This window comes from Solea solea, chromosome 16 (assembly GCF_958295425.1).
Source record: "Solea solea chromosome 16, fSolSol10.1, whole genome shotgun sequence".
Classification (NCBI taxonomy): Eukaryota; Metazoa; Chordata; class Actinopteri; order Pleuronectiformes; family Soleidae; genus Solea; species Solea solea.
The window spans coordinates 4240577-4264434 of NC_081149.1; the positions used below are offsets into that span (position 1 = coordinate 4240577).

The 23858-nt window shown below is 42.0% G+C and overlaps 2 protein-coding genes across 4 annotated transcripts in view; one reads left to right on the forward strand and one right to left on the reverse strand.

The window, feature by feature from the left end:
• Positions 1-3270: 3270 nt before the first annotated feature.
• prr15la (proline rich 15 like a) lies at positions 3271-9618 on the forward strand. Its single transcript, XM_058653545.1, has 2 exons — positions 3271-3354; positions 7571-9618. The coding sequence occupies exon 2, from the start codon at positions 7613-7615 to the stop codon at positions 7967-7969; it is 357 nt and encodes a 118-aa protein (XP_058509528.1). The 5' UTR covers positions 3271-3354; positions 7571-7612; the 3' UTR covers positions 7970-9618.
• A 2831-nt stretch (positions 9619-12449) lies between these two features.
• igf2bp1 (insulin-like growth factor 2 mRNA binding protein 1) overlaps positions 12450-23858 on the reverse strand; it is a 66619-nt gene continuing 55210 nt past the window's right edge. For all 3 annotated transcript variants that reach the window (XM_058652501.1, XM_058652502.1, XM_058652500.1), the window contains exons 12-15: positions 21597-21671; positions 21376-21507; positions 21132-21245; positions 12450-19184 (exon numbers count right to left, since the gene is read on the reverse strand). In XM_058652501.1, coding sequence (XP_058508484.1) covers positions 19029-19184; positions 21132-21245; positions 21376-21507; positions 21597-21671 — 477 coding nt within the window. In that variant the 3' untranslated portion in view covers positions 12450-19028. The remainder of the gene's footprint in view (positions 19185-21131; positions 21246-21375; positions 21508-21596; positions 21672-23858) is intronic.

Sequence of the window (23858 nt, forward strand, 5' to 3'; positions counted from 1 at the left end):
GGTAATAAGGAGGTAATACTTTCTTATTTATGATGACATTTCCATTTAGGTCAAAACAATGGTAATAGTGTGGTAATAAGGAGGTAATACTTTCTTATTTATAATGACATTTCCATTCAGGTCAAAACAATGGTAATAGTGTGGTAATAAGGAGGTAATACTTTCTTATTTATAATGACATTTCCATTGAGGTCAAAACAATGGTAATAGTGAGGTAATAAGGAGGTAATACTTTCTTATTTATAATGACATTTCCATTGAGGTCAAAACAATGGTAATAGTGTGGTAATAAGGAGGTAATACTTTCTTATTTATAATGACATTTCCATTGAGGTCAAAACAATGGTAATAGTGTGGTAATAAGGAGGTAATACTTTCTTATTTATAATGACATTTCCATTGAGGTCAAAACAATGGTAATAGTGTGGTAATAAGGAGGTAATACTTTCTTATTTATAATGACATTTCCATTTAAGTCAAAACAATGGTAATAATGTGGTAATAAGGAGGTAATACTTTCTTATTTATAAAGACATTTCCATTGAGGTCAAAACAATGGTAATAGTGTGGTAATAAGGAGGTAATACTTTCTTATTTATAATGACATTTCCATTGAGGTCAAAACAATGGTAATAGTGTGGTAATAAGGAGGTAATACTTTCTTATTTATAATGACATTTCCATTTAAGTCAAAACAATGGTAATAATGTGGTAATAAGGAGGTAATACTTTCTTATTTATAAAGACATTTCCATTCAGGTCAAAACAATGGTAATAGTGTGGTAATAAGGAGGTAATACTTTCTTATTTATAAAGACATTTCCATTGAGGTCAAAACAATGGTAATAGTGTGGTAATAAGGAGGTAATACTTTCTTATTTATAAAGACATTTCCATTGAGGTCAAAACAATGGTAATAGTGTGGTAATAAGGAGGTAATACTTTCTTATTTATAATGACATTTCCATTGAGGTCAAAACAATGGTAATAGTGTGGTAATAAGGAGGTAATACTTTCTTATTTATAATGACATTTCCATTGAGGTCAAAACAATGGTAATAGTGAGGTAATAAGGAGGTAATACTTTCTTATTTATAATGACATTTCCATTGAGGTCAAAACAATGGTAATGGTGTGGTAATAAGGAGGTAATACTTTCTTATTTATAATGACATTTCCATTGAGGTCAAAACAATGGTAATAGTGTGGTAATAAGGAGGTAATACTTTCTTATTTATAATGACATTTCCATTCAGGTCAAAACAATGGTAATAGTGTGGTAATAAGGAGGTAATACTTTCTTATTTATAATGATATTTCCATTGAGGTCAAAACAATGGTAATAGTGTGGTAATAAGGAGGTAATACTTTCTTATTTATAATGACATTTCCATTCAGGTCAAAACAATGGTAATGGTGTGGTAATAAGGAGGTAATACTTTCTTATTTATAATGACATTTCCATTGAGGTCAAAACAATGGTAATAGTGAGGTAATAAGGAGGTAATACTTTCTTATTTATAATGACATTTCCATTGAGGTCAAAACAATGGTAATGGTGTGGTAATAAGGAGGTAATACTTTCTTATTTATAATGACATTTCCATTGAGGTCAAAACAATGGTAATAGTGTGGTAATAAGGAGGTAATACTTTCTTATTTATAATGACATTTCCATTCAGGTCAAAACAATGGTAATAGTGTGGTAATAAGGAGGTAATACTTTCTTATTTATAATGACATTTCCATTGAGGTCAAAACAATGGTAATAGTGTGGTAATAAGGAGGTAATACTTTCTTATTTATAATGACATTTCCATTGAGGTCAAAACAATGGTAATAGTGTGGTAATAAGGAGGTAATACTTTCTTATTTATAATGACATTTCCATTTAAGTCAAAACAATGGTAATAGTGAGGTAATAAGGAGGTAATACTTTCTTATTTATAATGACATTTCCGTTTAGGTCAAAACAATGGTAATAGTGAGGTAATAAGGACCACACTAAGCCTATTACAGTCATAGAAACCTGTATAGTTTGTTCTTTTGGTCACGGCCCATTGCTCGTGACCATAGCTGAGGGTAAAAATGAAGATTGACCCTTTTTGTCCTTCACTTTGGGGCAAAGACTCATTCCTCCATTGGCTACTAAGACTCACGTCCTCCTGATTCTCATCCCTGCTGCTTCATACGTCCCACACTGATGATGTCATCATACTGTCTTTGGATTCCCTTGGTCTGTTAGTTGCCATATTAATTGGTGTTTCGAGGCTGAACATGGAAGACAAACCTATGTTTTCATCACTTCTGTTGACTGTATCTGCCGTGTTAACCTGAGAGGAAGCTGAGCGTGCTGTCTCTGATGAAGAGGAGGATGGGGAGGACATTTCTGGAGTGAACCATAAAGCTGCAGAGGAGAGCGAGCACACACACACTGTCATCAGAGTCCATGCATCTGAACAGTATCAGGTCAGGCCGGGTCAGGGCGAGCCATTGAAAGGCATTGAAAGAATCATGTAATCTTATATACTCCCCGAGTACAGGCTGAGTCATCACACATCTCAAAGCAGATTTAAGGGAACTGGAACCTGATCTCATGTACACTTCCAATTAAATGGAGGGCTGGAGTCATGAGTGGTGTTGCCACGACAAAAGAACTTCACAGTCAACAATAACCTTTCAACAATCGGCTCTGAGCTTATAAAAAACATGACTTTCCGCCCACTTTAGCCTATTTTGAAGTTTAAAACATGCTTTTATGACCTGACACACACTAAGACTCTACTGCACTCTCTTTATGCTGTGTGTAGGTTATGACAGGTGACGGTGCCTATGAACCTCACAGTAATACACCCAGAGAACATGCTGAATGGACTATATTCATAGGTTTTTGAATCATTGTTTGTCCAGGGTGAGTCTGACTGTAAACGTTCCCCACAACGATCAGTGTTTCTCTGCACCAGTATTTGAATGAGCGGCCAGGCCAACACTTACAATAGAGACCAGGGTGGAGTCACTGTTGCCATGAAGGTTAGATTGAGATAAGAAAGTATAAGAGTGAATTGTAGTCAGTGAGTTGAATCAGGAGCTTCACCATCACAGTGGGGTTTGTACAGGGTGTGTGTGTGTCAGTGGGAAGGGCTAACCACTGCACCTGTAACACAGCACTTACGACTGTGGACTCAAAGGATGAGGAAATATTGAAAGTAAGGATGCATGAGATTAAAGGATAACAGGGCAGTGAGAAGCGGCCGTGGTTTTTGCTGAAATTGGGAGATTGGAGTGAACTCTGCAGAGCTGAAACACAGCGGGAGACGAGGGAGACGACAGCTGCTCCTAATCTGTCTTAAACAGGTGAGTCAAGCACGGCAGGTACATTGGACCTTATTGTGCTTCGTGTACTGATCAAGTATCTGTTATACAGCAGATGTTACGTCACAGAACATGTATGCCTGTAAATGCAAAGCTTTGTTGAGGATTAAACCACCTGAATTTTAATATCTGTAGTTAGGGTGTCAGGTTTCACACTAGAGTCATGAAAATAGCTATTTAAGGCCCACATAATTCATATATTCAATAATGTCATATTTCACCAAAAAAGTATTTAAAGCAGATGTTACTTTACACTTCACATTCTGGTTTAATTCTATGTTGTGTGTTGCATTTTGGGTTTTAAACACACACACACACACACACACTAACACTTGGTTAAAAGTCATTCTGTGATCTGATTTGTTTTAACTATGTTCCCATAATTATTAAGACCATATTTGTTTTGCTCCTCAGTGAATGATTAAGAGTCTGCTGTAACTAAGTATTAGTATTTTAGTGACACAGTCAACATCTACTTTTAATGGTCAACCTTTTCTCTCTTTAAGACAACAAAGCAAAGACATCATCATCGAGGACAAATGCTGATGAAATGCAAAAGGAACTCAACTTTTATTGGACTCTACCATCAAGAGTCTTCTTTATTACTAGATAATCTTGGTTTAATCTGCATTAACTCCATGAAAGGAACTCATTTTCTTCATTTATTTGTTGGTATTTTTATTCATTTATTTAGAAAATGAATATTACACATCAGTGAACATCAACATGTAAACATGTCAGATAGTAGCCAGTGGCTAGTTTACATGTTGTCCTGTAGGAGTGTAGTTCTGTGATGATACAGAGCAATAGACATCCATACATGACAGTGTTATAGTTATAACAGCCTACAATTAAACAACCAATCAAATTATAAGAAAAACTAGGACTGCACGCAGTCATGACAGGGCCCTCGCGTCAGGATGCAAGCGTCCCCACACAAGTCGGGACGTGCAGCAGTTCCCTGACCCACTGTCAGTTTTGTGGCAAAATGGCGGCTAGATTAAAAATGGCCGACATAACGTTGGGTCCAGTTTGTGTCCGTAGACGTGTTCGGGGTCGGTCTCTTGTGTCACTTATAAGGTTTCGAGGTGATCGGACAATGTATGATGAAGTTATGGGGCAATTCCTGATCTGTGGCGAATATTCGTGAAATAATCTGTGGTGAAATTTGTGAAATTCGGTGCAACTTAATCTTGGCGTGCTCCATCCACGTTTCACATCTGGTGGGCGCTACAGAGCCCTTGAGCATCGCACGGGTCCGGGAACTATGCCAATATTGCATTTTCACCAGACCTGACCTCCATGCAAAGTTTCAAGAGTTTTTATGCATGTTAACCCCCTCAAAAATGATATTATAATAATAATAATAATAATAATAATCTGAAGGCTAACAATAGGTTTCTTGCACAAATATTAGGCCCCTAGCATTCGTGGCTAATAATCTACAGTTAACAAACAGACAAGAAGGCAAAGCAGGAAATAGGGACTGTGTGTTTCAAAGTGCCATAATGTTAAAATGACTCACAAGAGTTTCATTAAATGACCGAATGACTTAATGAGTTATATACACCTCGTTTACATAAACAGTGTCACCTTATATATATATATATGTTTCCACACACTTTAGTGAGGACCAAAGCAGGTGAATGTCAGTGTTCCTCAGCTTTGCTGAACAACAAAACATAAAGAGAAGTGTGATTTTCACCATTTTCACCATCACAGTGTAACGTCATTCTTAGAGCTAAACGATTTTGAATGAATATCTAATTGCGATTATTTTGACATTGCAATATGATTCTCTGACGATATCAGAGGGAACGGTGGAATAACACGATAATTCTTCTAAAATGATGTTTTGACACACATTTGGCTTTAACAACCTCCATATTGCAATATCAGTATAATTACGATGAATTGTTCATACTTGAGCTACAGTCCTGCTCTCTGCATCAGTGGTGTCTTTAGGATGGGAATTTGAAATAAAACAGATGTGAGAAGTGAGCGTGTCGCAGGACAAATGAGACGACAGTGAGCTGTAAAAGTCTGTGTCGTTAGTGGACAGCACAGGTTTATTCTGTTTCACTCTCTTCTAAGGCTGACACTAACGATGAATGACTTTCATAATCAGTGAATCTGCTCCTCATTTTCTCAGTTCATCGTCACAAAACTCCAAATGATGATGATGTTCTCAATCGAAATGATTTAGCAATCAGTTCTGGATCAGTGCTGCTGGTTAGTGCTGGTTAGTGCTGGTTAGTGCTGGTGTGTGCATCGTCCTGTTTGTTTCTGCCATGTGCACATATATAAAAATGACGCCTGTTTCTAAGTGAAACATCTGAGCCTCGACTCTTAATAATCACTTTGTTATTAGTTAGTAAACATAAACACAGACATAACTATGAATAAGGATCCACTTTGAATCACTCTGAGCTTCAGCTTCTTAAATGTGAATATTTTCTTTCTCCATTTAATGAAAAACATCAATAAAATGGAATAATGTTGGTTTTTCAGCATTTTCTGACATTTTATGTGAGATTTTTATGTCATTTTTGATTTGATGATGAAAATAATGGCCGTTGTGTCTCGGCTGTGATTTGACAGTTTGTCTTATTTCCCGCACAAAGATGGCCGCCGTGCGCGGCACTCACACACACACACACACACACACACACACACAGAGCAGCGAGGGAGTGGATACTCAGCGACACTTTAAAGTTATACAGAGGCTACAATAAAAGCAGACAAAGGCACTCACACAATCATCCGTTTAACTGAGCGTGTCTTCATGGAACACACAGAGAACGAGAGAAGAAAAGGAAATGATAGACGTGGTTTAGTTTCTGTTTGCTCAGCTGCACACTGAAGGAGCAGGAGGCAGTCATGTGTGTGTGTGTGTGAATGACGTGAAGCTACTGATGGAGCAGCTTCACAGCTTTACATTATGACGATAAACTTACTGTGGTTTAAGAAAAGAATCCGTTTTAAAACTGTTTGTATGTAAATGGGGCAACGCATGGTCTGGTGGAAAGGGAACTTGGCCAGTAACCAGAGGGTTGCTGGTTCAAATCCTTTTCCAGCATCACACGCTTTAGTCAATAAGGAGCTTGAAGTCCACAAAGAGGCGGCGCTCTCTGCTCGTGAGGTCGCTCGTCAAATGTAAGGGAGGAAGTGAGAGGACATGACTGTCTGCAGCGTTAGTGCCTGTGTGACGTGACGTGAACACTGATTTTAGATTATTATATCATCAGTGTTTCCACAAACACTGGCTGGATACGCAGTGTTTCCACCCAGAATGTTCCATGTTCACTGTACAAATTTATGTTAAATTGACGTTCACCACTATCTAAACGACTGGACTTATGTCATCACACCATTTGTTTGGACCTATTTACTATTAAGGCTGAAGATACTTCAGATAATTTCACTTGTTTCAAGGTATTTTTCTCTTGTTTCGCTGCACTGGCAGATCGTTTAGCATTTTCCCCGAATAGTGGTTGTATTTTTAGATAGATAGATAGATAGATAGATAGATACTTTATTCATCTCTTAGACTTAGACTTAGACTTCCTTTTATTGTCATTGCACAGAATACACAGCAGTGAAAACTGGCAACGAAATTTCGTTGCTTGGCAGCAGATAAGAAACCAACACATAGCATTGAATTTTTGTCACTTATGAGTTTTTGATGGGAAATGTCTTTTATCTTACTGTAAATGTCTATACATGTATCCAACTTTTTCAGCCTAACTTTGATTAATAAAAAATGTATATAAATGTTTATATATGTTTTATGTATATAAATAGTCACATTTACACAAGACCATACACACAACACACATTCATATAGTGCATCTATATCTGTCAGACATACACACACGGGAGGTTAAGCGTCTTGCCCATGGACTAACGGAGCTAGGAATCGAACCCTAACCTCTGTAATCACAGAGTGTTTGGATTGTGGAAACTACATTATCCATTTGTGTTGTGGTCACAAACACACACACACACACACACATAAGCTCAGGCTGTGTGTGTGTGTGTGTGTACGACTCTTTGTCTCTTGGACAAACATGTCAGTGACACAATGACACAAGTTTGTGTGTTGAAGGATTATGTCCAGGGATTTTATAGGTTCCTTCTATTTTTGTTTTCTTTTATTCAAACCTTGTTTAAAATCTCCGCCTCCTCCTCTCCTTAGCACTCCATCCATCATCCATCATCCATCCATCATCCATCCATCATGACAGATTCATCGTCTTCCAGCTGGTGGAAGCTGACGTTTCTGAGGAGACCGAAATCTCATCCCAAGGTTCTGTATGAAAGCCCTGCAGACTTTGTTTCCAGCGGTCAGCACGGGTCAGAAGCAGCAGGTGGAGCCGCTGCCCACGCAGAGGTCAGCGTGCACGGCTCCCAGCTGGACGCCCGACTGGAGAGGATCGTGGACAAAACGGCATCTTCCAAGGGACGCCACGTTAAAGTGTCCCACTCTGGGAGGTTTAAGGAGAAGAAGAAGGTGCGCACCACGCTGGCAGAGAACCCAGAGATGTTTACAGGAGCTCATCCTGCCACGGACGAGAACCAGAGGGTTAACAAATGACAGGAGTGAGGACACGTGCACGCGGTACAACAGCGGTAACATTGAATGCTGCACTTACGGAATGAAGAGACATTGAGTACATGTTTGTGATTATGGCTCGGTCGATTTATGGAGCCATCAAATCCAAAATGTGGGAAAGTCCCCAGGAATGATATCTTCTTATGAAGGCGTGTGTTACTGGTGATACTGGACGTTCCAGGATTCAAAACCCCATTGACCTTTGTAACTACACCAATAAATCAATATTAGCCTTAGAATACAGCCTTTCTTACAATCTGCCATTGTGGGGTTTTTATGTTTGTCAGCACAAAGAGGAAGTGAGACACGTGTTAGCGTTAGCATCATTCATACGTTCATCTCAGGAACATAAATCTGTATTTTTCATGTTAGCCAGTATTAGCATGAACCGCTTACTTGCTGCAGGAATGAATTGCAAATAACTTTGACCTGAATTACGACACATCCATACTATTAACATCACAGAGTAAAGAAGTGATCACTTCACTGCTTCAGAACTCTAACCTCACTGTGTAAAAATATTTTAATATTAACTCTCTATTGCACATTACAAATGATATAGGATACAAACATCCATCTATCTTTATCCTCCACATGAGGGTCGTGAGCGGGGCTGTGCCAATGTTAGCCGACGTAGTGTGAAAGGTCTGTGGAAACTCTGGACAGATCACGGTCCATCACAGGGACACATTTGGCCCTTTTCCACTACGGTCCCGGCGCGCCTCGCTTCGGCATCTCCACTACAAAGACAGTACCAACTCAACGTGGGCGGAGTCATCACTAAAAAGTGCTTCCAGACTCCGTCTGTCACTGGACTGAAACACATTTCCCTGCTAATTGTTAGCGATGAACCCACATGTTTAGGATTTGTCAGTCTTTCTAACTGATCTACAGTTCAGCATTGTTCAGAGCAGGTACCAGGTACTATGCTAGTGGAAACCCAACTTAACCGTGCCGCAGCGAGGCGAGGCGAGCCTGGTGGAAACACGGCAATACAGACAAACAACCATTCACTCTCACATTCACACCTACGGTTAATTTGTAGGTGTCTAATTTACACAATCTCCATAGTGCATGTTTTTGGACTGTGGGAGGAAGCCAGAGAACCCGCAGAACACACACACTCACACGGGCAGAACATGCTAACTCCATGCAGAAAGACCCGTGTTCCAACCGTGTCACTGTAGGACACGTTTGAACTCAAAGTGAAACATTTACAGATGTTCATCAGAACCACTGTTCAGACGTTCTAATCCATATATTTAAAAACAAGAAAAAACTTCCAGGAACATGTAACAGCGACACAGGTGAAATCATGTCACATCTACGTCTCATACTGGGTCAAAAGCCAAAGAGTAAAAGTGGGTTTTTAAGATATCTTTTAAAAATGGACAGTTGTTCAAAATCTAAGCACAGCAACAGAAAAGGCTCCGCCCCCTCTGAGCAGCTGATCAGCTGACCTAAGAGAGCAGGCAGGAGTGTGAGGGCGAAGCAGTGGAGTGAAGCCAAAATGGCTGTTATGAGAGGGAAGAGTGTCTGACGCTGCAGTAATAAAGACGTGGAGCTTGTTGTCACGAGTGGACATGATTATTAATAATATTAACAACAATAATAATCATAATAATAATAATGGGTAAAGTCTGAAGACCACTGAGAGGGAAGTGTGTCCTGCCGGAGACAAAAGTCACATAGAGCAGCTTTAATGAGACATCAAATATAGAATTCCCTCAAACTGTCTCTTCAACTACTGGACATGAGAGGAACTCCATCTCAGCACAGGTCTGAACATGTCCATACTTTTACTGCTGAGAGAGAAAGAAAGAAAGAAAGAAAGAAAGAAAGAAAGAAAGAAAGAAAGAAAGAAAGGAAGAAAGAAAGGAAGAAGTGAACAGCTGTTTACAGCAGACAGATCAACTTTGCCTGCACTTTGCCCGATGCAGCTGCTCAGGTTAGATATTGTGACTGAAGCTCATGTGAGACTGAAACTGTGTTGATTCACAAAGGTTGATCTCTCTGATGAACAGTACTGTATGTGTGTGTGTGTATATATATATATATATATATATATATATGTGTTGTCATTGCATAACTTTGACTGATCGTATCAGTTGATTTGTGACCGCTGCTGAATGTGCAATAATCTGCCCTGAAATTAAACAAGTGTCTTTGTCATAAAACGTCAAAAGAAGCATCGTCTGTGAGTGAGTGAGTGAGTGAGTGAGTGAATCATTAATAAACACGACGGCTGCTCACTCTGAGAGCTCAATATTTTCTCAGGTACTCAGGTGTATAAGTGATTCCCAAAGTCTGGGTCAGGACCCACAGAGGGCTCGCAAGACATTTCTATTGGGTCCCCAAGCAACTTTTTGAATGAAGATTCATGTGTACATGCTGACGTTTAAATGAATTCACCAAGGATTCTCTGGAGATCATTCATTCACGTGTTATAGACATGATTGTAAATGAGTCGCTACATTACACACAAACTCGCTTTTGCCCCATTTATTGTGGGATTAGGGTGGAGGTTAGTCAACACTGGTGCTACAGTGAGGTGGAAGAACTCAGACTAACGGGAAAATGACTGTCTTCATATGACTACTGACACATGAGCACAGCAGCACAGACGCTGTGTTACGATGAAGCAGATCACATTTGTGTTGTACTTTCAAACAACATACAACCCTCTAAAAGTAACCCAGAAACCGTCAGTGTCTATTGTATGTAACACACAGACTCTACATGAGTTCATTAAACACTACTTACCTGAATAATCACAACGATGACTTTAAGATGCTTTAGCAGTGAACCATTTCAAACTGTGTGTTTATGTCACAAAATTCAACTGCATTTTATCATTTTATCACCACAGTGAAACTGAAACAAGAGAATTTAAGACAGAAACATGTGTGAGACAGAAACATGTGTGAGACAGAAACATGTGTGAGACAGAAACATGTGTGAGACAGAAACATGTGTGAGACAGAAACATGTGTTAGACAGAAACATGTGTGAGACAGAAACATGTGTGAGACAGAAACATGTGTTGGTGTGTGTCACTTTTACACCCGCCCCTGGGCTGCTGCTGTATACACACAAACGCACACTCGGTCAGGTCTGATAGTATTGCTGGACAGAGACACAGCATAACATTATAGTTAATGTTAAAAACAGATCAAACAGAAGCAGCAACAACAACAACAACAACAACAACAACAACAACAACAAACACCAGAGGTTACGCACTGCAGCTTTAAAGCTCCTGTTATTAGATCTTTTTTGTGTGTGGTGATATTAGTGAAGAGTGATAATAGTTTTTCTACAAATGTCAACATCTACAACCAACAACATGCATGTACGACACACTGTTGCCAGTGAAGGCCAGCAGAGGGCGACATCCGTACACTGATCCTCACTTCACATAACTCACCAATGTTATAAATGACTGCGTCTTATTCACTTTGTTTCATGTCTTGATGAAAAGGCTTTTGTTCTAATAAAGTCTGGTTTCCAAATGAAATATGACTTTTACAATCATTTCTGTTTGGATTATGTTTTAAATGAGTACAAACATTTTTTTTATGTTGCCATGAATTCTGAAAAATAGTTACTATACAGTTAGTATTGTAAATGTTTAATTAATTAATTAATTAATTAATTAATTAATTGTGTACATAATTATATATCTTATATGAGAACAAGATCACTGCCATAATGTGCAGTGGTTAATTGAAACCACAAGGGGGAGCCCTCACTGTGTAAAAGCCCTGCCATCTCAATGATAGTCTTTGCTAAAGGTCGCCATCTAGTGGTCAGATACAAATTTACACACATTCAGATCAATGGGTTTAAACAGAGGAGAATATTAGAAAGAAGAAAAGATAAACTCATGAGTAAATAGACACAGAGATAAATGAATGACTAGATTTGATCGATTATTAAATAGTAAGTCAAGTAAAGTCATGAAACAACAGTCTCAGCTGCTTTTGGTTCGTTCAGTTCTGTTTTTGCATTGATGAACGTTGTTGGTTTGTTTTTTAAAGATAAAAATAATTTTTTTGCAGAATTACAGATCAATTAAGCGTCACATGGTTTAGTATAATATTATTACCCTCCCACTTGTTCACTCTTTGCACATTTGACATGAACTAGTGACAATTTTGAAATCGGTCAGATTTTTTTACGTTGATTTGGTGAATTTCTGATTTAAATAAATGAATGAATGAATTTCTGATAAACATGTTTAGCATATTAGCTTCTGTTGATCTTGTGAAACATCACTGATCAGCCACAACAAGAAGAAAGTTCTTTTCTGTTTAGCTTCTGTTTAGATGTTTAATATAAATGACTTGAAAACCCATAAAAACCAGTGAGCTGATCTGGGGGTGAACACCTTGTTATGAATGTTCCCTAAATTTTAAATGAACATGAACGCGACAGCGACAAAGGAAAGAAGACGCCAGGATCCGTTTTCTCATCTTTTAATAACACATTCATATCTATGCTCTGTTTTGTTTACAAGGAGTTTAAAACAAGTGTTGATGAGGACTAAAGGAATCAGGCAGGCAAAAGGTGAAAGTCCATTTACAGTGAAGACCGAAGGCGCCACCTGGTGGAAGGAGGGAGACTCAGGCCCGTTCAGGTCGTAACTGGGACACAAAGCCTTCACTGTCACTGCTGCACTTTAAAAACACACACACACACACACACACACACACACGTTGTTGTGTTGTTGTTGTTGTTGTGTTGTTGTTGTGTCAGATGGAGTGTTTGTGCAGCGTCAGGACAGGAATGACTGGGCGTTCCCTCCTCCTGTCACACGCAGCACCAGCGGTCATTTAAAACAACAGGTCCAACTCATCACAAGAGAAAACAGATGAATGAGTGAAGCAGGTCCTCGCAGGGCGCTCTAACTGTAGGCTTTTCACAGAGACAAAGAAAATGCTAAATGCACCCAAACACTATGGATACAATCTGCTGTCATAAACAAACAAACAAACAAACAAAAAAATAAACAAGAGAGAGAGAAAATTAGAAATGAAACATGAAGAGTATTGAGATTTTCTTTGAAGCAAAAAAATGTAAGTTTAATGAAATGAGGGGAAAATCAAAATGTAAATTGGATGAAGAAATCGCATTAATGTTGGGCTTTAAAGAAGATTTCTGTCATTAGTCCATTTCATAATCCCTTCAAAAATAAATCAACTAAGAATGGAGAAAGAAAACAAATCATCTTTGGAAGAAGTAAAAGATTTCTCCTTTAATAGACTAACCACTACAGTATATGGAGATGCCGCTACCCAGTTATTCATTTACCTATACTTCTTTCGAGCAAATGTTTTTTTTAATGATTTTCTTTTTAATATTTATTTTAAGCCTTTTTCAAAAAAAAAAAAAAAAAAAGATACCTATTTTTTTCCTAAGAGGTAGATCAACAAAACAATGACATGGTGACAGGGTGTCGTCGAGGATCGTGGGTCGTGTTAGCGGTCGGAAAACGACGTCAGCTTTTAACAGCAGACGTGTGAAATACACAGAAAGTGATTTAAATCCTGCCCGACGTGTGATCAAAGTCCTGGTCCCAGTGGCCCCGGCCACCCTGCACCACAAATGTATCCATATTGGTGGTTTATTTCCATCCTTTTCTTTTTTTTGTTTGTTTTTTTGTCATTTTATTTAATTTACTCCTTTATTTTTACAGTCCCACCTCTATAAGCTGGAGAGGTACAATTTCAAATACCGAAAAATAAATTAAGAGTGGAAAAAAGAGGAAAAGAAATAAAATTAAAAGAATGTGTGTTAAAAAACGGACTGTAACAGAGACTATCTGTGCATTCTACATGTGTCTCACTGACTGCTCTCGTCCTGTTGTAACTGAGGAAAATAAAAACAATCTTCTAGCTGAGTTTGCTTCTGTTCTGAGGTAGCGTTCCTAGTTATGTGTCAAGAGGTTGGTTTTTTGTTGTTGTTGTTGTTGTTGTTGTTGTGGTTGTTGTGTCTCTTTAGCGTGTCCCTCTGCTCTGTCGAGGCGGAGTGTGTTTCTGCTGAGGGACGTGAAGGGGAAGTGTGTGTGTGTGTGTGTGTGAGTGCTGTAAGGTAAGAAACTGAGCGTGATGGTTTACCCTGAAGGTCAGTCATCAGTGACACTTCACACTGAGGCCGATCCCGTTCTAAATCAGTCAGATGTGAAGAGCTGTTTTCATTACAGTCAAAAAGATGCCGTTCTGAAGTGTGTGCAAACCGTTGGTTCGGTCTGGACAGAACCATGGAGTTCATGTGGAGGTGAAGCAGCAGTTTTTAACTATTTTAATGTGATACGAGGAAAAGTGACGCTCTTCCAGGTACCTGCAGCCCATGTCACACTGACATGCTGGACCATGGCGCTGAAGATACGTGATGTTATTTTGCTTCAGACGTGTGAGCGCGTGGCTCTGGTTTGCAGAACAAGAATGGCAACATTTGATCCAGTGACTGGGTTTTCAGCTCGTGTTTTCACTTTAAACGTGGATGGAGTCGTCACTAAAGGTGGACTGTTGCTGAGCCCACTGTGGAGGTCCTGGTTGGGACCTACACGACGTCTTCCTATCGTCATATTGGAGTGAAATAAATGAAAACAATAAACCCTCACAGATGTAAATCTGTGACACACTGTGTGACGTGTTTTACAAAATGGTCAGCAGTCAAACTAAGTAGCACGTTTTAAGAATTGGCCTTACCTTAAATAATATCAAATTTAGGATGTGGCAATGATATATAGGTTGCACAGTTTTTATATATATATGTGTGTGTGTGTGTGTGTGTGTGTGTGCGCGCCTCAGTTTCTTTTCATGTCACAACAACTCTTCACGTTTTCTCTCCACTGTTCATCCAAAAAAACAAGATGAAGAGTTGAGTTCCAAGATGAGAGACATGGCGCTGACTGAATGTTGTAACTTAAACAGTCAAACACGACTTATAATTATAAATGATATAATGATATTTCAGGATCTATACTGCATTGTGGCGCGAGGCCCTCCCTGTGTGTTTGGCACAGTTATGGTCGTGGTAGTGAACTACGTGTTAGCAGCCCGTTGTGTTTAGTGACTGCGTTTGTTTGTTGTTTGTTAATAGAGTCGTGGATTTAAAAAAGAAAATAACAGAAAACATTATCAGGTTCATCTATTTTCAATTTTGTTTAAAAAAAAAAAAAAGAGGAAATGATAGTAAGGAGGAAAAAAAGGTGGTTAAAGTAAGAAAATCAAAAAGGTCTTTTTAACAGAAGTGAGCGAAACGAACACGGTGGAGACCAGCGCCAGAGAGGGGGAGGGACCCTGGTGTCCCGCCCGCTCCAGAAATGAAATACATTTGTTTTGTTTTTAAATCAACGTAAAAAAACACTTCTGCTCGAGTACAGAAGAGAAATCTATAATAACGATGGTGGGAGTCAGTTGTTGCTGGAATGGGAGGGAAGGGTTCCACGTTTAAACTGAGAGCCACTCCCCTCCCACACACCTCCCTCCATCCTTCTTTACCCTCCTCCTGTTACACTCTCTCGATCTCGTGTTTACACAGGAGGGGTCTGTTGTTGTTGTTGTTGTTCTTTTTAAGTCATTTTCATAGTTTTGACGCCGTCGACATATTTCTTAAATGAGTGCAACAGTACGTCCCAGATGTCACGTCCAAATAAAGCTTGCTGTATTATCATAATGAAAAAAATGAAAAACTAAATATAGCAAAAAAAAAAAAAAAATGAAAACACATGAATCCTAAACAAATCCAAATGAATAGCGAATCCTAAAGGGCCGGGTCGGATTCACCACTTCACATTTAGTGAGGGTCCGTGTCAGTTCTAACCTCACAGTGTGACCAAGTGAGTTTCCACGGTTACCGTCGTCTCTGTCGTCTCTACGGACGCCACACGTGGACTAACACGGACGCCCTGGCAGAGCTGTGCACACGCGTGTGCGTGGACAGTGTGACCCGGCCCTGACTGTCTTGGTGGTCATGAACAGAGCTCTATGGTTTGGTGACGAGGTGGAAACGTGACACAGGACAGCCGCGGTGAGCTGCTGTGACCACGCTCTCCCCTCTGCACCAAAATGGAAGCAGAGACTTTGAGTCGATAGTGACCTGTATGACGGCGAACAGCTGTGGCGTCTGATGGCGTCTGTTGCCGTGTGCGGGTAAGACAAGAGAAAGATAGTGAATGATGTGGCAGTGTCCTTCAGTGACTTGGCTCGCTCTAATCTTTGCTCTCTCTCTCAACGGCTTTTCCCATTCAGATATTTTTATACTTTTTTCCTCCAAAAATACAAAAAGTATTTTAATGTACAGGTTTAGATCTATCAATCAGCTGAGTTACTGTTGTGTTTAAACTCTCTCTCTTTTTTTGCTTCCATTATTTATAAAAAACAGGGTTCATCTCTCCGCCCTGGTCACATGGAGCAGAGGCGGAGAGGCCATAGGTTCTTGTCCTACTTTTTTCTGCTTTTTTTCTTCTTAAATCTTTTTTTTTTTAATTGTTTTAATCGGTTTCACCCAGCAACACATGACAAAAATGAACATTTGAAACCAGTGAACTCTCACTCACTCACTCACACACACACACACACACACCAAGCACGCATGTAGCCAACAGGGAGCATCTGAGGTGTCATGGTCAGTGCACGGGTAATAAATATTCACATTCAGAGAAGTCCGAGCTAGTTCTGTGTGTGTGTGTGTGTGTGTGTGTGTGCGTGTGTGTGTGTGTGTGTGTGCGTGTGTGTCCATGCACAGTTATGCTGCACATGGACGATCTGCTGCTGCTGCTGCTGCGTTCAACACAACTCTGATCTGACGAGATAATGGGATGAAATCTCACGTCGTGTCCTCTTGCTGTTGCTTTTGAACACTTTTTAAAGCCTTTGTCATAATGTTTGGCGCTTGATGATGATGTCATCACGGTAAGGCAGGAGATGTGGGTCCCTCTAGGTTGGACCGTAGAGATTAGAGACACGCAGTGACTTAATGCATCCTGAGGATGCAGCTGTCTGAATGTGTCATCCCATAATGCTAAGCACCCTTAGTACCCACCCACCAACCCACCCACCCCCAAAGTGTGCACTTTTAGGACCCCGCCCATCCCTTCTCTCGAGTTAATACCACTCCCCATTGGCCGACTTCCTGTTTCAGGCAACAGTTGCACCACTCACACCTCAGGAGGACAGAGAGCATGTTTTCACACCTAAAAAAACAAAAAGGCAAAATGGCACTCAGCCCATTCCCCGTCTGCGTTTTGTCTCGTCTAGGCTTGGAGTTTAAAACAAAACAAAAACATGTCGTCCCCGTCATCCTGAGCTCATTCAACCAGCACCACACTCAAAAAAAACCAGAAAAAAATAACCAAAACAACAAGACAATACCTAAAAAAATTAATTTTTCCTTAAAAAAATAAAAATATTCAGGACTATCAGCTCTTTTCTTCTTTTTTTTCATCTTATATAAAACACCAGCAAGCAAAAAAAAAAAAAAAAAGGTTAGGAATACTGAGGTAAGTTTACCCTGAGGTAGGTTTTTCTTTTTCATTTCTTCTCTAATCTGTTCTAATCTTGGCAAGAGCGTCCAGGCGTAAACCCCGCCCCTCATTATCATACGTAGGCAGGGTTTGGAGGCTCCGCCCACAGGCCTTCGGCAGATTGGGAGAGAGAACGAGGAAACTGCTTCCCTTCGGTCTGATTTTACCTTCTCTGAGCTCAAGGCGGGGAGCGTTGGAAGACTCAGACGACTCAGATCACAGAGCGCCACCTCTGTTCAAGTCTGTCACTGCGGAACTTTAGCTCCCTGCCTTCAATACATTCACCAGAGGGGCCGGGTTAACTCACATATCATATATATATAATATATATAAAATATGCCATTTAGGGTGCAGGTTGCTAGTCAGCAAGCATAGCTGCTGTCTGTGTTTGTGTCGCCGTCACGTGTGTGAGCTAAGCCGCTGCAATAGAACTGCAGGACCAGCTGCAACCTCAGCTCCCCTTACTGTCTCTCGCTGCGCCTTCCGCCACACACAGGTAAATGTGGTGGTGGGGGGGGGGGGGGCTCAGTGCCTCCCAGCCCCCGGCCTTGTTGTAGACTACATTGTGCTACATGTCATAGACAAGGGCCTGGGAAATGTACAGAAAGCCCCATTAAAAGAAAGGCAAGGCGGCCAGACGCAGCATTTTTTTTTTTTTACATGAAGATTATATTTACAACCTCATATCTTCTTCTTCTTCTTCTTCCTCTCTTTTTTTTCTAATCTCTCTGCTATTCAGAAAGGTTTTTAAAGAGCAGTGTTAACATCTACGGCCCCTCTTCTAGACTCTCATTGGCTCAGAGGGTAGGAGTGGGTGTGGCTTAGTGCCAGAGCTGTGACCTGACCCTCTGTGCCGCTGCAGCAGATTCCCTGCTCCCTCTCCCGGCTCTGCCTGACTGCATATTATCAATAATAGCTCTGAATAAAACATTTCTATACATATATCTCTATGTTTGTTTGTTTTTAAAAACCACCCCTAAAATATAAGACTGACTGCAGATGGCTGGAGAGGTCAGCAGAGGGCGACAGAGGGGCAAATGGGCCCCTGCTAGCATGGTGCCTGGTGTAGCCAGCCATCTGACTAATGTTGCCATGTTGTTTACATGTAATGCAGGGCCCGAGGATGAGCTGGCTACGGCCCTGCTAAGGCACACTAGGAGGACATCACCTGTCCCTCTCTCCATCCCTCTTCTCCTTTATCCATCCATCCTCAATCAGTGTCTCTTCTGGCCTGGCATCTGGTCTCTGGACTCTTTTAATCGTAATCCTCTTTTTTATTCGTTTCATCTTTTGATTTTATTAATCTCATCTCTCTCAAACACCTATCTCTCACTGGTTATCGGGCGTACTCCCTCCCTCTTTATATCTCTCCCTGTCTATCGCGCTATCGGGTCCGTATGTCGCTCTCCTGTGTATCCGTCCGTCCGTCTATCCGTCCATGCACGTCTTTTGTCTGTCAGTCAGTCAGGCAGGGGTGCCCCGCGGCGTTCGAGGAGGATGTGGGGACCCTCACTTCCTGCGTGGCGTGTGGTTCTGGGTCAGCCCCTGCGTGGGACTGTCCATCTCTGTGAAGCCCTGCGGATTAGGGCTGGGGTTCACGCCCATCCCACCTTTCTGTTGCATTTTAACCTGGTTCAGGATGTCCCGGATCTTCCTCTGAGCCAGCTGAACGACACATAAAGGGTTGGTGAGTAAGAAAACAGAGACATTAAAGCTGCATTTATTCATTTAAAAGGTCCAATTTGTGGCATTTAAGGATGTTTTATTGTACGACCTGTAAGTCTGTTTGCATTATTGTATAAACCCTTAAAAATCATGTGGTTATTGTTAGAATAATCCTTTCATGTGCTCTTCAAGGGCCTTGTTTAGTGGAGAAAGCATGTTGTGTTTGAAGCTTACGAAATAAATGTTGGAGAACATCTCTAACCTGACAAAGACCACAAGAGAGTCAAAGAGGAGATGACTGTAGAAGAGCGTTTCTATCCTTTCTGGTACATAAAGGTATCACAGTTTCCTGCAATAGCCATTCTCCATGTGTGGCAATCTGTAGCCTTACCATTAGGTGTCACTAGTTCTTACACACTGGACCTAGTTTGACTTTTACAGCAGCACTGTGAGTGTTCTAGGTAGTTCAATATGTTGGAAGAGATCATGGAGTCCAGATGCTAACCCTTATTTTAAAGGGGACATATTATACCCTATTTCTCCAAGTTATACCATAAGGATGAAGCACCGTAGCAGTTCAATAACCCTGCTAAACCCGCCTCTTTCAGAACGCTCTGTTTTGTGCATGGTCCCTTTATATGCAAATGAGACACAGGCAAACACACGCCCACTTCTTCCAGGGGGTTTCTGATTTGTCCTTGTTACTGCGCTCACTCGCTCAGCTCCTGTTCCCTCCGCTCCATTCCTCTCCCCCTCCCTCCACTAGTTATCTGACAATATCAACATGGCAGCGTGCGCGGAAAACAGCGAGAGTGTCGTTAGAGGAAGAGACGTCCGACACAAGGATCAAGCCGAACACTGACCAACTGTAAATCAGTTAAAAACACTTAGGGACAGCACCGCTGATCGCTGCATAAACTGCTGCTGTATGTGACTGTATCAGACTGAGTCTGTGCTCCGGTCATGGAGGACGTACTGAACACATATGTTTAATTAGGACGTGTCAGAATGGTCAGTTATGACCTCTATTTGACCTTTTCTTAAACATGTGTGTGTTTGTACGTCGGTGAAATACGGTCGCTGACTAAATACGGCGACCGCTGGCCGCAGTCTGATGTGAAGTGGTGCGAACACACAAACACACGTTTGCTGACTTTATCCAGCACATTAGCTTCATATATAAAATCCTCTGAGGCTGGAAGTTTGTGTAAAACACTGTGCTCCACTGTGCAGCCACCAACAGCACACTTGTCCCTCCACGTTGACATAATACCGCTCTTCCTATAAAACCTATACATCGCACTTACGACTAGCACTTCATAGTTTGGTTTACTTGAAGCTCTTACTTACTTCTAGCTCTTATTTTTACCCAAATGTTTAAATGCACTTATTGTAAGTCGCTTTGGATAAAAGCGTCTGCTAAATGACATGTAATGTAATGTAATGTAATGTAATGTCTTCCTCCCTCGCCTGCACTCTCGCATTTTATAGGGACATGGTGGAGCTAAGGTGGAGCTAAGGTGGAGCTAAGGTGGAGCTCTGGAAGTAAACTTACTGGTGGGTGGTAACATTTGCGGTGAAATGCTCATGCTGCCGTCATAACACGCAGGGAATTCAACATCGAGTGTTTTATCTCCTATACTTACACTAAGGGGGACCACGAAAACATGACTGAGTATTCTTTTTCCACACTTTGGCGTCTGGTAGGGCCTCCAGAGTCCCAAATATAAGTATTAAAATGATTAAAAAGTTGATTTTGCATAATATGTCCCCTTTAAAACAAATAGAACCATGCACATGTTAAGCATTTGCAACTTTTTCAAAAGGATATGAACATGTTTATATGTTTTTGGCAATCGTAGAAATATGAGACAAAAGAGTGATTTTATCCACAAAGGAAAAGACGCTCACGCGTGCTAAAGAGAACAAAGAGAGTGGAGAGAGAACCTGGCTGGCGTAGAAATGTCCAATGATCTTGACGATGACTTGGTCGTTTTCATCAGGCGTCTGTTCTCTGGGGACGACCACCTCAGCTGCTGTCAGGTTCTGCAGATCGTTCACCTGCACACACACACACACACACACACACACACACGCTTTGGTCATTTCAGGATGCTGAGTGATGTCAGTTTTATCGTCATGACGATGACAGTCGTTTGAGAGCTGCTGCTGTGGCAGCAACACAACTTACAGTCTTGCCTCCTTTTCCAATGACCCTTCCTGCAGCGGCAGCGGCCATCTTGATGTGAGTCTCCAGTTTGACCTCCTCCTTTGGCCCAAAGAAGTTCTCCTCCTTGAGTTTGCCGTAGATTCTGCCCTGAGCCTGAGGGCCAGAGATAAACAGGTTAACAGTTTTATGATTGACTCGGATGAGACGGCCCGTTGAGCTGGTGTCGTCTCGTCGATGTTTACCTTAAACTGAGCCTCAGGGGGACCGGTCAAAATCACCATCCTCTGTTTGGCATCTGGAGCTTCAGCTGGAGCAATCTGAGGGAGAAGAGGAGAGAGACACATCACTCATGATGCTGGAAGATGTCCTGTGCATTAAGTCCTGTGGACGTCCACTATCACCTAACAGAGAGGGAATTGTGGGTAGTCCTGGATCTTGTGCTGACACCGTGTCGGCGTGTGTGAATAAACGTCAGCTGACTGTCTCTCTCCACCCTGAGGATGCATCAGATCTGTGCATCTTTCTACTGTGTGCACTCTGTTTGTCTGAAGTATCACACATGCATAAAAACAAGTTTGTTTATTCTAAATCGTTTCATGCGTGGGAATAGCTGAGACGATTAACTACACAGTGCTTTAATGTCTTTGAAGATCTTCATTTGTTTTGTTTTTTTTTCATCTATAAATCCTAGGTTATAATCCTAGGATTTTAGACTTCAAAATGTGATTTGGAACTTTGACCTATGGAGGGCAGAATTGCACGTAAGTGTATAAGTCTGGTGGAACCTATTGGAAGAAGAAGACCAACTTGAATTTAGCTGCATTGATGGAACTTTAAAGGGCTTTGAGGAACGTTGTACTTTGCCTAAGGAACTTTAACCACTGTTGAGAAACCAGAAGACCCCATAGAAAAAGAAGAAACTATACACTCAATGTTATAGATTATCCTTAGGTTAAGGAACCATGCCCAGGGTCTCTGAAACACGGGGAGGTGAAACAAATGTTGTACGAGATGTTTGGGTTAAGGAATTAACCCAGTAATCTGAAAGACTAGTGGGGCAGTGACCTCACCTGAGGCCACGTCACGACACCTGAGGCCACGTCACATCACCTGAGGCCACCGCGTCACCTGAGGTTCCACGCACGTCACCTGAGGCCACGTCACCTGAGCCACCGCGTCACCTGAGGTTACCACGTCACGTCACCTGAGGCCACGTCACATCACCTGAGGCCACCGCGTCAACTGAGGTCACCACATCACGTCAACTGAGGTCACCGCGTCACATCACCTGAGGCCACCGCGTCAACTGAGGTCACCACATCACGTCACCTGAGGTCACCACATCACGTCAACTGAGGTCACCACATCACGTCAACTGAGGTCACCGCGTCACATCACCTGAGGCCACCGCGTCAACTGAGGTCACCACATCACGTCACCTGAGGTCACCACATCACGTCAACTGAGGTCACCACATCACGTCAACTGAGGTCCCCGCGTCACATCACCTGAGGCCACCGCGTCAACTGAGGTCACCACATCACGTCACCTGAGGTCACCACATCACGTCACCTGAGGTCACCACATCACGTCACCTGAGGCCACCACATCACCTGAGGTCAACACATCACGTCACCTGCGGCTACCACGTCACCGGAGGCCACGTCACGTCACGTCACCTGAGGTCACCACATCACGTCAACTGAGGTCACCACATCACGTCAACTGAGGTCACCACATCACGTCAACTGAGGTCACCGCGTCACATCACCTGAGGCCACCGCGTCAACTGAGGTCACCACATCACGTCACCTGAGGTCACCACATCACGTCACCTGAGGCCACCACATCACGTCACCTGAGGCCACGTCACATCACGTCACCTGCGGCTACCACGTCACCGGAGGCCACGTCACGTCACATCACCTGAGGCCACCGCGTCACCCGAGGTTCCACGTCACGTCACCTGAGGCCACGTCACCTGAGCCACCGCGTCACCTGAGGTTACCACGTCACGTCACCTGAGGCCACGTCACATCACCTGAGGCCACCGCGTCAACTGAGGTCACCACATCACGTCAACTGAGGTCACCGCGTCACATCACCTGAGGCCACCGCGTCAACTGAGGTCACCACATCACGTCACCTCAGGTCACCACATCACGTCACCTGAGGCCACCACATCACGTCACCTGAGGCCACCACATCACCTGAGGTCAACACATCACGTCACCTGAGGCCACCACATCACGTCACCTGAGGCCACCACATCACCTGAGGTCAACACATCACGTCACCTGAGGCCACGTCACATCACGTCACCTGCGGCTACCACGTCACGTCACCGGAGGCCACGTCACGTCACGTCACCTGAGGTCACCACATCACGTCACCTGAGATCACCACGTCACGTCACCTGAAGTCACCACGTCACGTCACCTGAGGCCACCACATCACGTCACCTGCATCTTAGTTTGAAGCCTGTCAAGCGATGCCTTCGACAG